We start from the raw sequence: 16451 nt of genomic DNA, 5'->3' as shown, positions 1-16451 counted from the left end.
TTCTCTCCCCAGAAACAATTCCCTGGGGGGTTACAGGGGCTCGACCTGTGCCCTGTGATCTCTGCTTCAAGAATCCTAAGGATTTTGAAGTTTTCGAGCCGCTTCTGGGTCGCGAAGCGGCTCTACAGGCGGCGGGGCTGGCGGAGCTTCAAAAGGCGCCGCCGTCGCCGAAGACAAGGAAACCAGAAGTCCCTTCGGCAGCAAAACAGTCTTGATGCAAGGTATACTGTATGTGCCATTTAACCAATGTTATTTATTCCAAGCTATTATGTAAACAATTAAGCTAGTTTTCATTTGGTAATAAAATCAAAGCCCGTGTATAGATGTCAAGTGTATTGTACATATGGCAGTGGATAGTGATGTAACCATTCAGAAAATCAACTAATCTATATTATTCTGTGAAATGATGTAAAATGCTAGCTGCTGGCAGTAATGACTATAGATAACAAAAAGGAATATAAACTTGAAGAAAATTGATTTCAGCATGTTCAGCAATATTTATATTTTCTTGATATAATTTTTCTGTTATTGGTGTCTTTCCCACCTACCCATTCTGGTTAATTGTGTTCCTCTCCCTCTCTGCTATGTTTGCCTCTAGCTCAGTGGTGGGATTCAATTTTTTTAACAATCGGTTCTATGGGCGTGGCTTATTTGGGTGGGCATGGCTTGGAGGCCATGTGACCGGGTGGGCATGGCTAGCTGATCATGTGACTGGGTGGCCATAGCTATGTGTATAGGGACTACTCAGAGGGCTGAAAAAAGTCATTTCTGACCGGTACTCACACTTTTGACTGGTCCTCACACTTATGACCATCCTCACATTTATGCCTGTTGCAGCATTCTTAACAACCATGCCACTCATTTCACAACTGCTTCTCTTCACCATGGTGACAAGATAGGGCAAAAAACGTAAAATGTGAGGACAATCATAAGTGCGAGGACTGGTCAAAAGTGCGAGGACCGGTCAAAAATAACTTTTTCAGCTCTCTGGGTTGTCCATATGCAGATTGGGGCTACTCAAAGGGCTGAAAAAAGTGATTTCTGACAGTTCCTCGCACTTTTGACCATTCCTCACACTTATGACTGGTCATCATTTATGCCCATTGTAGCATTCTTTTTTTTTTATTGAAAAAGTTTTTCAAATACAAATTTTCCCCCCTTTTTTTCCCCCTCCTCCCTAACCCCCCCTCCCCCTCCCCTCCCCCTGTGGCTTCTTCAAAATAAAACCCAGATTCATAACAGATTATATAATACTTTACCATCCCCTTGCTCCATCCCCCATATGCTGACCCTTTCTTTCTAATAATATTATTATATCCCCCTTATACTATACATTTCAAAATAACATTCTACTATAACATTATATAATAACTCCTAATTTAGCATAATAATATTATTATATCTCCCAGTTTAGCAATTTCTGCTCATAATCTACCCTTTTTCTCCCCCCCATACATATATCTCTTAAATCAAATCTTTTATGTATATTAATATAACATTTCAAAGCAACCTTCCACTATAAGACTATATAATAATTCCTAATTTAACATTAATTCAACTCATAGTCTGCCCATTTCCTCCACCCCCATAGATATATCTCTTAACTCAAATCTTTTACATATATTCATATCTAAACATAATATCCCTTTTCTTAAACTAAACAATCAATAAGCTAACCTGTCTCCACCCACTTTCCTACAGGACTACCATACTTAATAACTCTTAATATCTTTATTCTTCTGCCCACACCACTAAAAAGTATTCCCTTATGTAAATAAAATCCTCTTAAAAAGACTTTAGGCTTGTAATCCATATAATATCTTCTGTAATGTCTTTCAGCTGGATTGTAAACTCCATCACCCATGTTAGGGTAACATCACATCCTAATTCCAACAGTATGTTCGGTATCTTCAATTACCATCTGCCCCCATCAATAGCAAATATCTTCTAAAAAAAAAACAAAAAAAAAATCACCCGAGTGACTTTATATTTGTATTCCATATAATGTCTATAGTAGTGTCTTTCATCTAAATTATTAATTCCAACCACCGTAATAGGGTAACAATCAGATCATCTGCGTGCCCCAATCCCATAACTCTCTTGCCTTGTAACTCAGCATAAACGTAGTGCATTTGTCAAAGAATCCAAAAAAAGATTGTTCCAATCCATTCAGTTTAAGGCCCTTTTCACATCCCAAAACTACAGCATTGCAGAGGTCTGTCACTCGCCTCAAGATAATATAAACCAATACTTTGCCTCAGCTATCTTTTCATATATTCAATCATCTCTTTGATAACTGGCATTACACTGTTGTTTAGTTTAAAAGTTTTTGTTTTTGTGAGACCTGCTTCTTCTTTTCTTGACTTTTTGTGGGTTAGATCTCCATCCTCATTTCCTTTCTATAAATTGTATATCAACTGTTTGGTTTTCATGCTGATCTATAACTTGATCTTGTTGGTTTTGCTTTTGTGGCTTAAATCTCCATTCTGGTTCTATAAGTTGTATATCAACTGATTGATTTCCATGCTGGTCTGTAACTTGATAAGTCATCACATTAGAATCCAGAGCCGCCTCTCTTGTATTTATAAATAGTCCAGCTGAGACCTCTGAAGGAGAATCCAGAAGTGGCTCATCTACAAAAACCTCTGTAACTTGTTGTTTTTCCATTACTTCCACCTCCTTCTGCTTATCCTGAATTTCTATCTCTTGTTGATTTTGCTTTTTAAGAACCTTGTAGTAAAATTCTTCCGCTTTTTCAACAGTATTTAGTTGATATCTTTCTCCTTGATATCTCAATATTATGCCAACTGGAATGTCCCACCTGAATGAGATGTTTTGTTTCTTTAGCTCAGCCACCAAAAATCCAAATTTCTTTCTATCTTTTAACATCTTGGGCGGCAACTCTTTATATATCCAGATCTTTCTTCCATACAATTGTAGAGTAGAATTAAAGAATTTCTGCACAATATCATTTCTTATTTCTTTATCTGTAAAGTAAATCACCACATCTCTAGGCAATTGCCTTTGCTTTGCAATCCAAGAATTTACTCTATAGGCCTTGTTAATCTTACAAGATACCTCCTCAGGGTGAATCTTTAAAATCCCGGCCAGAACTTGAGCAGATATTTTTCTTAAATCATCTCTATTATTTTCCTGTAACCCTCTCATTCTAACCGCAAATTCCGTGAGCCTGTATTGCATCATTGTAACTTCTTTTTCAATCCCTTGCTTTATATCTTCTGCATTGTAAGTCTCGTGACCAGCTTCCTTTTTAGACTTTACTTCTAAACTATTGTCTTGAATATTTATCAAATCATTTTCAATTCTTTGTATTTTATTGTCCAAATTATAAATCTTATCATCAACTTCCTCCATTTTAGACTCTAATAACTTGATATTTGTATCCATCTTTATAACTATTTCTGAAAAAGCATTAGTCACTGTTACAATCTTTCGTTGCAAATTATCATACTTTAGTTGTATCAATTCTTTAATTTCCTGCCTAAATTTTTCAAAATTCTGGTTCACAGTCTCGTGATATCTTGCCATTTTCTCCAGGACAAATTCTTTTAAATTAAAGCCATTCTTCTGAGTCTGTAAGCTTGAAACTTGTTCACATAATTGTGAATGGGGGAACACCCCCCCCCCACTGCTTGTTTGTCAGGCTTTATTAGTTTTAATGCCATCCTGCCACACAAACAAACTCTTTTTAAAGAAAGAAAACTTCTCCCCAAACAAGATCAAGTACAAATCTCCAAGAAAAAAGAAACTTAAAAGAGATATTTTTCTTCTAGATTCTAGCCAGCACTGTTTATTCCGCTACTTTGTAGCTTGTTACGGAAGGACTTTCACTTTCGGCTTTCTTCTTCTTCTCAAGCCTCAGCAGTCGCCATTTTAAACTTTTTTTTCCTTCACTTAAAAACGCTTGTAAAATCGTTAAAAATACTTGCAATTTAGGGATCCAAGTCCAAATCTCGTCCTCTTTAATTAAACCATCTGTTGATTTTCGTTAAGAGGCTTGGTCACGTTGCCTGGCTCTGCAAAAGGCAGAGGTCTCCCGAAGCCCGGAGCAGCGGTGAAGGAAATAGGGAGCCTCATCCTGCTTCGTCCCCAAGAGTAAAAGAAAAACTCTGGGGACTTCGCAGAGGGCTCTACCTGCCCTTGCCTGCTCTATCTCACATTTCCTTATGGAAATGGAGTTTTTCGAGCCACCTTTCAGCTGTGAAGGCGGCTTTTTACGGGTGACGGGGCTGGCGGTCCCAAGGGACCATCTGACAGCGACGGAGACCAAACCGGAAGCCCCCCCATTGTAGCATTCTTAACAACGGTGTCACTCATTTCACAACTGCTTCTCTTCACCATGGTGACAAGATAGGGCAAAAAACGTAAAATGTGAGGACAGTCGTAAGTGCGAGGACTGGTCAAAAGCGCGAGGACCAGTCAAAAGTAACTTTTTCACCCCTCTGAGTAGTCCCTATGCACAAAAGGACTACCCAGAGGGCTGAAAAAAGTGATTTCTGAAGGTCCTCGCACTTTTGACTGGTCCTCGCACTTATGACTGGTCATCATTTATGCCTGTTGCAGCATTCTTAACAACCGTGTCACTCATTTCACAACTGTGGTGCTTCATGTGACTGGGTGGGCGTGGCCAGGTGGTCATGTGGCATCGCTTTTTTGCCCTAATGACAGTCTGCTGCAATGGTCATAAGTGTGAAAAACGGTCATAAATCACTTTTTCCAGTGCCATTATAACTGTTGTAAGTCAAGGATTACCTGTACAAAAATACAAAAAGCTTCTTTGCTTGCAAAAAGCTGCCCTAAATATCAATCATTAGATTAGAAATACCTGCAAACTGGAGTTACATATCAGGGAAGGTGCAAGAGCACCTTGAGGAATTAAAATAGTTAAAATGCAATGATAACTATCAGCAGCCAACTCTTGCTCATAAAGTGAAACCCTTTAGCAGAGAGGTCATTTAAACTCTCCAGAATGAAGCAAAGGAGCAAACAGAGTATCTGTTGCTTGTTAAACCAATTACCAGAACAAATAGATACAGAACTAGTCAGATTTCCAAAGCTGCTTATTTTCAGGAACAGAGATTAACATTTTTCCTTCCAAACAAAGCTGAATAGGGAAAATTATCCCATCACTAAACACAGGATTAAACATCACCAAGCACAGAATTAAACTTCACCAAAAGCCAGTTTTAGACTAAAAGTCAGAAAGGGTATGTAAACTCACATTTGAATGTCAATCTTTCTAGCTAGCCAAGAAGCCTTGCTGAATGTCACTCATCTTGGTTCCTTGCATTAAAAGTTTCTGCTTCGTTATTCAATTATTTCTTCAAAGTGCTGATCATTGCACCCTGGCTGGAAGAACTCCAACAGGGGAGTATTTCCTCCCAACAGCAGTGTAAAAAGCATAAAACAACCCTTCCCCTTTAAGAAAGTCAAGCAAAAAAAAACCTCCCAGAACCTCTGGAACAGGAAGTGACAGTAAGTCTAGGCATACTACCGGAGAGGCAGTTTCTGTAAGCAGGGCAATAAAGATTAGGCTAGGAAACAACACCAAATGTTGTAATTCCTTATAGGATTAACCCTGTAAAGTGGAAAAAAACACAAGATGATTTCTTTTAACAACTGGTTCTCCGAACTGCTTAACTATTTAACTACTTAACAACCGGTTCTACCAAACTGGTGCGAACCGGTAGAATCCCACTACTGCTCTAGCTACACTAGATATTTTAATGTGTCTGTGTCCTGTGAAAAGTCATCTGTAATGGTATGCTCTACATTTTAAGAATATAAAACTAAGGATAGAATTGCAGTATTCTTGATTTAAAAAGCATGTTTTTATCACTGGTTAGTTAAATTAAGGTATCAAACTCCAGTCTTCATTTTCCAGTTCTTTGCCTGTTCATTAGAGTTTAAATCCACTGAATTCAGTAGAATTTTTTTTCTGAGTAGACATAACTTGAGTCTGATACTAGTATACTTTGGAAGAGTTTTCTCTGTTGAACAAGCTTTCACTTTCACTGGTATTTTTCCACTTGTACTTGAACTCTGAGAAGTCTGCTGATCACCAAAGCAGAAAAGTTTACATTATCACTTCTGAAAGCATTTTATTTAATCTGAGTGCAATATTACTGGACACATAGATTGAGTCTGCAGCAAAGCTGGTGGAAGATTGCCATCTTGTGGTTATAATTTGGAATATTTTTCAGTAAATGCATGTAGAAAGTAGGATTTTAATTCATAATAGAGATAAAAGATTTCACAAGCATCTTAGCTGCCCAAAATTACAGTTATGAAGTAGGCAAAAATATAAATTTATTGAAACAAACCAATCCGGTAGCAATGAAAGTGGGTGGTTCGGAGAACCGGTAGCAAACATCCCTGCATCCCCCATGCCCAGCTGAGCCATGCAATCATCAGAGGCTTTTTTTAAAAAAAATTTAACAGCATTTTTTTGGCTGAAGAGGTTGTAGAAAAAATGCTTTTAAAAGTAAAAAAAAAGCCTCTGGTGATCGCACGGCTCACCTGGGATTGTTAGAGGCTTTTAAAAGCATTTTTTTGGCCGAAGAGGTTGTAGAAAAAATATTTTTAAAAGAAAAAAAAGCCTCTGCCGATCAGGCAATTCAGCTGGGATCGTCAGAGGCTTTTAAAAGAGAGAAAAGCCTCTGCTGATCAGGCAACTCAGCTGGGATAGTCAGAGGCTTTTAAAAGAAAACAAAAGCCTCTGATGATCAGGAAACTCAGCTGGGATCATCAGAGACTTTTAAAAGCATTTTTTTTACAACCTCTTTGGCTGAAGAGGTTGTAGAAAAAATGGTTTTAAAAGTAAAAAAAAAAAGTTGGCCACGCCCACCCAGTCACATTACTCCCCACCAAGCCATGCCCACAGAACTGGTAGTAACAAAATATGAGAGATTCTCTCACCCATTACACTAAGGCCAGCCAATTACAGACAACACACAATTTTGTGTGTATGCCTTTAAGCAGACCTCCTTATCAGTTGCTCCTGAGAAATTGTTATTTCAGATATCTGCCTTATTTCAGATATCTATTGTGTCATAATATGCATAATAATAATGCATATTAGGACATATGCATCATGAAATATTTTGTTGAGCATTTCAAAATCACAATCTCTGCATGCAGAATGTGAAATAACTGTAGAATAAACTTTATTAACCATCCCTACCTCTCTTTGCAGAAAATCCTGAATGTTCAGAAAACTCCTTAATTTGCCTCACATTTACAAGACCTATTCTTGATACCCTTGTAGTTCATAGAACATAAAAGACTTGCACCTGAAGTTTTCTAACACTTTTTATCAGTCATTAGGTCTGACAGCAACATCTTTTCACATGGTTTAACATCTTGGCAATTTGATATATAAATTGCCTTGTTTGACTACCGCTCCATTTTCTGTTCAATTTGCTAATAATTCCAATTGTACCTTAAACCCAACCCCTGTGAATCCACCCATCTTTTAACCCCATTATCTGTGGCACCCTTGAAATAAACAGTATGAGATTCAGAACACCAGCAGGCAGCATTCATTCCCAGTACTTGATTGAGTCTAAGTAATCTTTTCTGTTTTGATGTAAAAGGGGAAAAAAAGTAATTGATTTTTTTTAATGCAGAAGAACAAAGTTTTTTGAGCTCTGGATTGCAGTTTATAGTTATTTCATTATATTTTCCTCAAGAATTCTCTCAAAAACTCAATAAGAGATTGACAGAATTCTACTGGTCCATGTTCTAGCAGTTACTTTTATAAGAGTCTGATTGGATATCTGCTTCTACAGAACATATTTCATGTGTTCTTTACAAAATGGCTTATGTGGACATAAAACACCCATTTACCACATGGTAAACCAATGAAATCCTTTGAAGCAACCATTTTTAGTTTTCCCAACTGCTCTGGCCCATCCATATTTATTTTGTAATTCTATAATGAGTGGATGGGAATAATTTTAAATAAAGAATTGCGCTAGACATTATTTTCTAAAAATGTCTGTGTAAAGAAAGCTTTCTTATAAACAAAGATGATGCTATAGTCTGTTATCTTATAGCATACTAAATTTCTTTTCAGTTTTTTTAATTACAGGTCAATGACCCAGTCTTTTTTACAGCCAACCCCTCCCAAGATTTACTAGAACTATATAAACATAGTTCATAAGTTACAACCATTACTACCCTGTTTTCCCCAAAATAAGACATCCCCTGATAATTAGTTCAATTGGGCATTTGAGTGCATGGCAATAAGGCCAAGTGCTTATTTCAGGGTTCACAAAAATATAAGACAGGGTCTTATTTTTGGGAAAACACGGTAGTACATGACTGGAACCTATCAGCTAAGAGGCCCTGTATCGCCTCCAAACCATGGTTTGACAAGGATTGTATAGAAGCCAAGAAAGCTCTAACCTTGGTTTATAAGTTGTACAAAAGCGAGACTGGGAATGGTAATAAAATAAGTCTTAAACATCTTATTACTCTCAAAAAACAATATAAGCAACTGATTGCTCTTAAGAAGAGACGACACAAGGTCCTCCTGGGAACAACTTATTGTGGCAGCAAAGCAAAAAAAAATTCTTTATTCTGGCGTCTAATAGCTAGTCATTCTGATAGAATTCATACCCCATTAGATATTCATATACCTCCTACAACCTGGAATCTTCACTTTCAGAGAATGTATGAAGACCCCTCCAGCGAGAGTGTAAGGTATACAATGAAGGACTTACCTGAATGGCCCCTGATTTCAGAGTCCGAAATCAAATCGCTCATTGGCCAACTCAGGACTGGGAAGGCCCCAGGAGCTGACTTCATTACCACTGAATTACTAAAGAACAATTTGGAGTGGTGGATACCAGTTCTGGCAGCGCTATTCATTTATATCGACTCCACTGGCTATGTCCCAGAAGATTGGGACTTGGCAATTGTTGTCCCAATTTTTAAAAAGGGAAAGAGAGATGACCCTGCCAATTACAGACCAATAAATCTGCTAAACATAATCAGCAAACTTTATGCCAAACACCTCCAAGATAAACTAAAGGAGTGGCTGGATCTTGAGAATTTGATCGCTGAAGAACAAGCCGGGTTTAGAGAGGGGAGAGGCACCACAGATCATTGCTTAGTTCATCATCATCTGATTGAAAAATACATATCAAATAGACCTGTATCATTATACGCCAGTTTTATACAGTTGAAAGAAAAAGTATGTGTACAAAAGTATCTCCAAAAGCCTTGATGTTCATGTGTCCACGGTAAGACAGACTGTCTACAAATGGAGAAAGTTTAGCACTGTTGCTACTCTCCCTAGGTGTGGTCGTCCTGTAAAAATGACTGCAAGAGCACAGCGCAGAATGCTTCATGAGGTAAAGAAGAATCCTAGAGTGTCAGCTAAAGACCTACAGAAATCTCTGGCACATGCTAACATTTTTGTTGACACATCTACAATAAAGAAAACATTAAACAAGAATGGAGTACATGGGACGACACCATGGAGGAAGCCATTGCTGTCCCAAAAAAAAATTGCAGCACGTTTGAAGTTTGCAAAAGAGCACCTGGATGTTCCACAGCACTACTGGCAAAATATACTGTGGACAGATGAAACCAACATTGAGTTGTCTGGGAAGAACACACAACATTATGTGTGGAGAAAAAAAGGCACAGCACACCAACATTAAAACCTCATCCCCACTGTAAAACATGGCGGAGGGAGCATCATGGTTTGGGGCTGCTTTGCTGCCTCAGGGCCTGGACAGATTGTTGTCATTGATGGGAAAATGAATTCCAGAGTTTATCAAGACATTTTGCAGGAAAACGTATGACCATCTGTCCGCCAACTGAAGCTCCGCAGAGGATGGGTGATGCAACAGGACAATGACCCAAAGCATACAAGTAATTCAACAAAAAAATGGTTTCAACAGCACAGAATATGCTTTCTGGAGTGGCCCAGTCAGAGTCCTGACCTCAACCCGATTGAAATGCTGTGGCATGACCTTAAGAGAGCGATTCACACCAGACGTCCCAAGAATATTGCTACACTGGAACAGTTTTGTGAAGAGGAGTGGTCCAAAATTACTCCAGATCGTTGTGCAGGTCTGATCTGCAACTACAGGAAATGTTTGGTTGAGGTTATTGCTGCCAAAGGAGGGTTAACCAGTTATTAAGTCCAAAGGTTCACATACTTTTTCCTCCCTGCACTGTGAATGTTTACATGTTATGTTCAATTAAACCATGGCAACATTTAATGTTTGTGTAGTATTATTTTAAGCAGACTGTGTTTTTCTATTGTTGTGACTTAGATGAAGTTCAGAGCACATTTTATGACCAATTCATGCAAAACTCCTCGTAATCCCAAGGGGTTCACATACTTTTTCTTGCAACTGTAGATCTCAAGGCAGCCTTTGATACGGTTACCAGGACTAAACTATGGGAGAAGTTGGAAACTGCCTCAATTGACCACAGGCTTCTTCATCTATTATGTGCCCTACATACTAAAACATCCCTCAAGGTGAGGTGTAATATGCAAGGGTCCCTCTCAAAGTCAGTTAAAACTCAAAAGGGGGTTAAACAGGGGTGCATTTGGGCCCCCCTGCTTTTCACCTTTTACATAAACGACATGGTAAAATGGCTAAGCAAACCAAATAATCTCCCAAAAATAGGTGACCAAAGCATCGCCCTCCTGCTCTATGCAGATGACGCTGTGATCCTCTCCAGGACACCAGTAGGCTTTAAAAGAGCCTTGTGAGCCCTTCTCCAGTACTGTAATTACAATAAACTGGATATAAATTATGAGAAAACAAAGATCATGGCCTCTGCTAAAAGGCCAAAACTTTATTCATGGTACCTAAATGGCCACAAAATAGTGCAGGTAACCACCTTCAAATACCTGGGGGTGGTCATTCAGGCCAATCATTCAAGAAAAGCACATGGAGAATATGCAGCTGCCTTGGGCCAAAGATCAGCGAGCATCATTCTTAAATTTTTACGCACAAAGGGAAGATATTATGTCCCTGCTGCAATTAAGCTTTTTCTGGCCAAGTCACTAGCACAACTTCTTTATGGACCTTGCTCGGACCATCAGCTTCATGTTTTGCATCATTAGAAATAGTTCAATCAAAATTCATTAGATCAATTCTCCAGATGCCACGTTGTGTCTCAAATGTACTTCTGTGCCTGGAAACAGGATTGACAAAAGTCAAAGCAAGAATCTGTATAGCGTTCTTAAATCTCTGGCTAAAGCTTAACTTCTTTTCGCAAGGTCTTGCTCCATTAATTCTCCAAGACAAATTCTCTTCACCATGGATCAAGGCTGTCGAGTCCATCCTTGCCAAACTAGGCTTCTCCCCAGCTTTAATACTCAAGATGGACTAGGATCTAGCAAGACAAACCTTGCGACAAAGGGTGGAGGACATCGAGAGGCAGGCGGACTTAGGGAAACCTCCGTTGTTTCTCGCTCCAGATGTCATTAGATGTGTTGTTCTTCCTGCCAGCTATCTTAGTCAGTTGGAGTCAGCAAACTATGGGAAAGCATTTGCACTCACACGGTGCCATGGGCTTCCATCGGCCATCCTATATGGCAAGTATAAAAGGATATTGTTCACGGAAAGACTCTGTCCCTGTGGCTCAGGAGAGTGGAGACTGTGGGACACATGCTCCTTAGATGTTCCTTTTATACGGAAATTAGGAAAAAACATATTCTGCCAAAACTGCTAGGTATCTTGGCCATTCCAACACTACCTATCTTCAGTGGTTGCTTAAGGATGAACAGTCCAAAACTACAGCCCAGGTGGCTAGATTCTGCGCAGCAGCACTGGGGATTCATCACAAAGATGTGTCTTCTCCACCATAGCGATGTTATATAACAATTGTGGCAAACCCTTTGCGCTGCTTAGTCATTTCCCGTTTAGCGTTGAATCTACAACAGGCCACACAGTTTAGGGATTGCAACTATCATATAGTTGCAATCATATGTATAATTGACACTGTATTTTATTATAGATTTCAGTTGTTATTTATTATTTTATACTAGAATTTTTAAGTGTATATATACTGAGAGCTTTTATTTGTTCTGGTCCCTGGTCTAAGACTGTAATAATAAATTTTTGTTGTTGTTGACCCAAACTCAATGAAACTTACCTAACTTTCCCTTTTTATGTATTTTAATTAGTCAAGAAATCCAAACATGCCATGGAGAGTGTTTGTGCCCATACCAGTTCTTACAAACATCACACTGCCAGTCTTTGTTAAACAATGTAATTTCCTGAAAACTGTTAATGATAATAACAACAATAATACTTTGTTGATTAGTTGTGGGACCATATCACAGAAAATTGTTAATAATAACAGAACACAATATTGTATATGCTTGGCATCTTCTATTTACGAGAGAAGCATTTATAACACACCTCAGATAATCAGCTATATGGAATTGAAATTCTGCTACAAGATCTTTACTTCTTTTTAATTTAGTTCTTAAATTTAGTTAATGTCCAAATAGGAACTAACAATTAAAATATGCAGGGGTAAACAAACTAGCCCTATTGAAAATCCTGATCGAATATTTGGAATGTAAATTGTACAAACAATTTTGCTAGGAAGTAAAACTTGCACAGTATGTATCAGCAAGGAATATAACACTTTTTATACATATAAAAGAAACTTCTTTAGCTCATCTGGTAACATAAGTTCACTAATTCTCTTTTTCTTTTTGACTCCCAAGTAACTCCGGATGCACAGGCGACATAACTGCATCAAGGAGAATGGCCCTAAAGAAAAAAATGCCAAACAAAACAAAACAAAACACACAAGAATAATCTTAAAATCTGTTTTCTAAAGAATTCAAACTAGTTTTAGTTCCTTGCAATCCAGAATAACAATAATTAAAGAAAACATTTACTTCTCAACTGGCTATAAGAAGCAGAACATTCCAAACTATAACATACTTAATTATTGTTAGTTTGTTTATCCTAATCTAGGATAACTGTTGAAGATTAAAGTTAATCAGTCACAAAAAGCAGTTTAAAATAGATAACTAATCAAGCTTTTAAATCTGTGCCAATGGTGAGATTCATGTAACCTTTAAAGCAGTCACAGCAATATAGTACCATACAGATTGCAGAAGATATTGTGGGAAGTGTACCCTAGGGGGACAGTGCCAAGAACCTCATAGCACCAGAAACCTCAGAAAACAGTGCCAAGAGACTCAAGCCAGCCCTTCCCCCTTTAAGAAAACCAAGAAGCACCAGCTGAAAGAAAAACATAGAGCAGCCCTGCTAACAGAGCTAAATAGAGGCATTAAGATAAAGGGAATCAGATTAAAAATAACTCACCTGGAACTCCCCTTTTCATCTTTCCTGGCAGAATTAACCCCCAGGATAGGAAAGATAAAGCCCCAGGAACAGGATTAACCCATTAAGGAAGGAAGATGGGATCCAGGGCAATCACTTTAACTTTAACTAGAGGCACACAAATAAACCCATCAAGCTGCAGGAGCTTCAAAGGGGAATTAAAAATAAAGGGCTCAGAGTCACACTTCCAAGTCTGCTTGCAAGCCAGGAATGCTTGAGCTGTGTTCACTACTTTTCTTGCCTTCGTGAATTAAAGGATCCCTTTTCTGGCAGCTGCTTCCACATCTATTTCTTCTCAGCATCAGTGACTGCTTCCCAGCTGGGAACAAACCAGGGAAATTTCTTCCAACAGTACCATATAATAATTTTTGTTTTAATTTGGAATTAAACAATCCTGTCACAGTACCAGTCAAAACAATTTACTATAGTAGAACAAATTTTTTACAAATCTTGGGTCACTTTGTGTCTTGGTTTTGTACACAGTATAATAATGTGTACAATCACGCATGGGTACACATTTACTGAGAATAAAGGTATTCTAGCTAGAAATATATTATGAACCAGTTTCCTGCTGAAGATATATCCAGCAATATGTGTAACACATACACATTCTAGCTACAAAGTTTTCCTTCTTTTTTGCATTTTCCTGTTGAACTCAATATGTTTATAAAAATCTACAATGTGAACTATGATTGTAACAATATCAAAACTGAAACTTCAGCTTTGGAAAAAATCCATTCTTCCTTTTGTCTGAAATCTATGTCTCACAAGAAGTAATTGGATCTATCTCCATGTGCATTCCCTTTGACTATTATAAGGTTGCACCCACATTATGGCATTAGCAAGTTAGAGGAAATATTAGCAATATTGTATGTGATAAGAGCACATTCTGGCATATTGATAAGAGTTAACAATATGATACAGATATGTCCATTCAAAGCATGCCTCAGGTTCTTAACATAATGTACTCTGCGTGTGAAAGAAACAAAGGTTAATGGGCACCTTCTCTCTGCAGAAATATCTGCATTAGTGCACTGTTGGCTGGAACCAGCTCTATTGGCTTTTTGCCTTCTGCATTAACAGCCCTAGTATTTGCTCCAAAGTCAATGAGCAAATGGACCATGTCGACATTGGAGGTTTGAGCAGCTATATGGAGAGGAGAATCCAGGCCTTTTCCGCTATTTGCACTTGCGCCTAAAACAAATGAGATAGAACTATTAAACAAACAGTAACTTAATTTCTTTCTTTTGCTATCTCAGATCCATCTGAATAATTTCCAGTTTATAGATTGCCAAAGGAGCATAAAGCCTCCTAAATAATCATTTCTTGATTTGAAATAGCTTTAAACTGTTTAAATGCTGAGGTTTACTGCCAAAGTAATGTATCAATTGTACTGATCTGAAATAGGACATTAAGAATGCTCAGTATTCTTAATGCAAAACAGCAAAGTGAGGTTTTTTTGCAGGAAACTGTGACAGTTCATTCATTTTTAAATAATTCCAAATTCGTTTCTGTTTACAATGCATGTGTTCCCTCAGGCTGAGGTTTTCAGGAAAAAGTTGCAATGAAAAATTAACTAACCAAATTCTTCAATCCAGACACAATTGCTGAAGAAAAGGCCCTGAGAAGATATGGTTTATACCTGTGATGGTGAAACTATGGCATGCGTGCCACCTGTGGCACGTGGAGCCATATCTGTGGGCACACGAGCATTGCCCTAGCTCAGCTCCAGGTCACATGCGCGTGCCGGCCAGCTAATTTCGGTCCTTCTGTGCCCACCATGGGAAACGGGCCATTTCCAGCCTCTGGAAGGCCTCCGGAGACTGGGAAAGGCCATTTTTGCCCTCCCCAGGCTCCTAGAAAGCTTCTGGAGCCTGGGGAGGGTGAAAAAGGGGTCTACCTGGCCCACCGTGCCATCGCGTACCAAAAGCGGAGGGACCATGGGGTGTTGTGCGCACATGAACAGGGAGTGGGGCACATAGAATTATGGGTGTGGACATGCACATGCATGACCCCCCCTGCACTCCCCCTGCTTTTGGCACTCAATGGCAAAAAGGTTAGCCATCACTGGTTTATACCATGGGTGTCAAACTTGCGTCACGTTGCCATCACATGACGTTTTCCCTTTGCGGAGCTGGGGTGGACGTGGCCTGCATGTGACACATCCAGCTCACAGCCTGTCATTTTGACACCCCTAATTTATATAATCTACTGAGTAGGCGGCATATAATTTTTTGTAAATAAATCTACAGAGGAAAATTCATTACTGTGCAGGAATATGTTTGTTTGTTTATGTTTTGTTTTATTAAATTTATATACCGCCCTACTCCCGAAGGACTCAGGGCGGTGAACAGGCACAGAATAAAATACATAAATACAAAAGTTAGAAACACAATTAAAACCAAATTAAATAATTTAGCCCAAGACAATTAAAAATCCCAATAATTTAAAACAAATTAAAATTTCAATTTAAAATTTTTAAAAAGGGGGAGAAAATTAGGCCAGGCCGGCTTGCTGGAATAGGAGGGTCTTAAGTGCACGGCGGAAAATGCGCAGATCCGGGATCCTCCGTATCTCCGGGGGGAGCTCGTTCCAGATAGTGGGTGCCCCCACAGAGAAGGCCCTCCCCCTGGGGGCCGCCAGTCAACACTGCTTGGCTGACGGCACCTGGAGGAGCCCCTCTCTATGGGAGCGTACCGGCCAGTGGGAGGCTGTTTGTGGTAGTAGGCGGTCCTGTAAATAACCAGGTCCTAAGCCATGGAGTGCTCTAAAGGTGGTAACCAAAACCTTGAAGCGCACCCGGAACACCACCGGGAGCCAGTGCAGCTCGCCCAGGAGAGGTGTCACAAGGGAGCGCCATGTTGCTCCCATAAATACCCGCGCGGCCGTACTCTGCGCCAGTTGGAGCCTCCGGGTGCTCCTCAAGGGGAGCCCCATGTAGAGAGCGTTACAATAGTCCAGGCGGGAGGTGACGAGGGCATGAGTGACTGTGTGTAGGGAGTCCCGATCCAGAAAGGGATGCAACTGGCGAATCAGGCAAACCTGATGAAAAATCCTCCCGTTCACGGCCGTCAAGTGCTCTTCTAAAGA

At 39.3% G+C, this 16451-nt stretch overlaps 1 protein-coding gene across 2 annotated transcripts in view; it reads right to left on the bottom strand.

The window, feature by feature from the left end:
* Positions 1–16451, bottom strand: part of ASB9 (ankyrin repeat and SOCS box containing 9) — a 48057-nt gene that overhangs the window by 7029 nt on the left and 24577 nt on the right. Inside the window, exons 6-7 of one of the 2 annotated variants that reach the window (XM_034434921.3) lie at positions 14364–14555; positions 12252–12779 (exon numbers count right to left, since the gene is read on the bottom strand). In XM_034434921.3, the coding sequence (XP_034290812.1) occupies positions 12655–12779; positions 14364–14555 (317 nt within the window). In that variant the 3' untranslated portion in view covers positions 12252–12654. Of the gene's footprint in view, positions 1–12251; positions 12780–14363; positions 14556–16451 lie in introns of those variants that run through there. The other variant, XM_087895257.1, reaches the window with a different exon arrangement.

This window comes from Pantherophis guttatus, chromosome 5 (genome assembly GCF_059756535.1).
Source record: "Pantherophis guttatus breed Tessera chromosome 5, ASM5975653v1, whole genome shotgun sequence".
NCBI classification, from domain to species: Eukaryota; Metazoa; Chordata; class Lepidosauria; order Squamata; family Colubridae; genus Pantherophis; species Pantherophis guttatus.
Note: the sequence above shows the minus strand (reverse complement) of the source record. Positions and strands in the feature narration are given on the sequence as shown.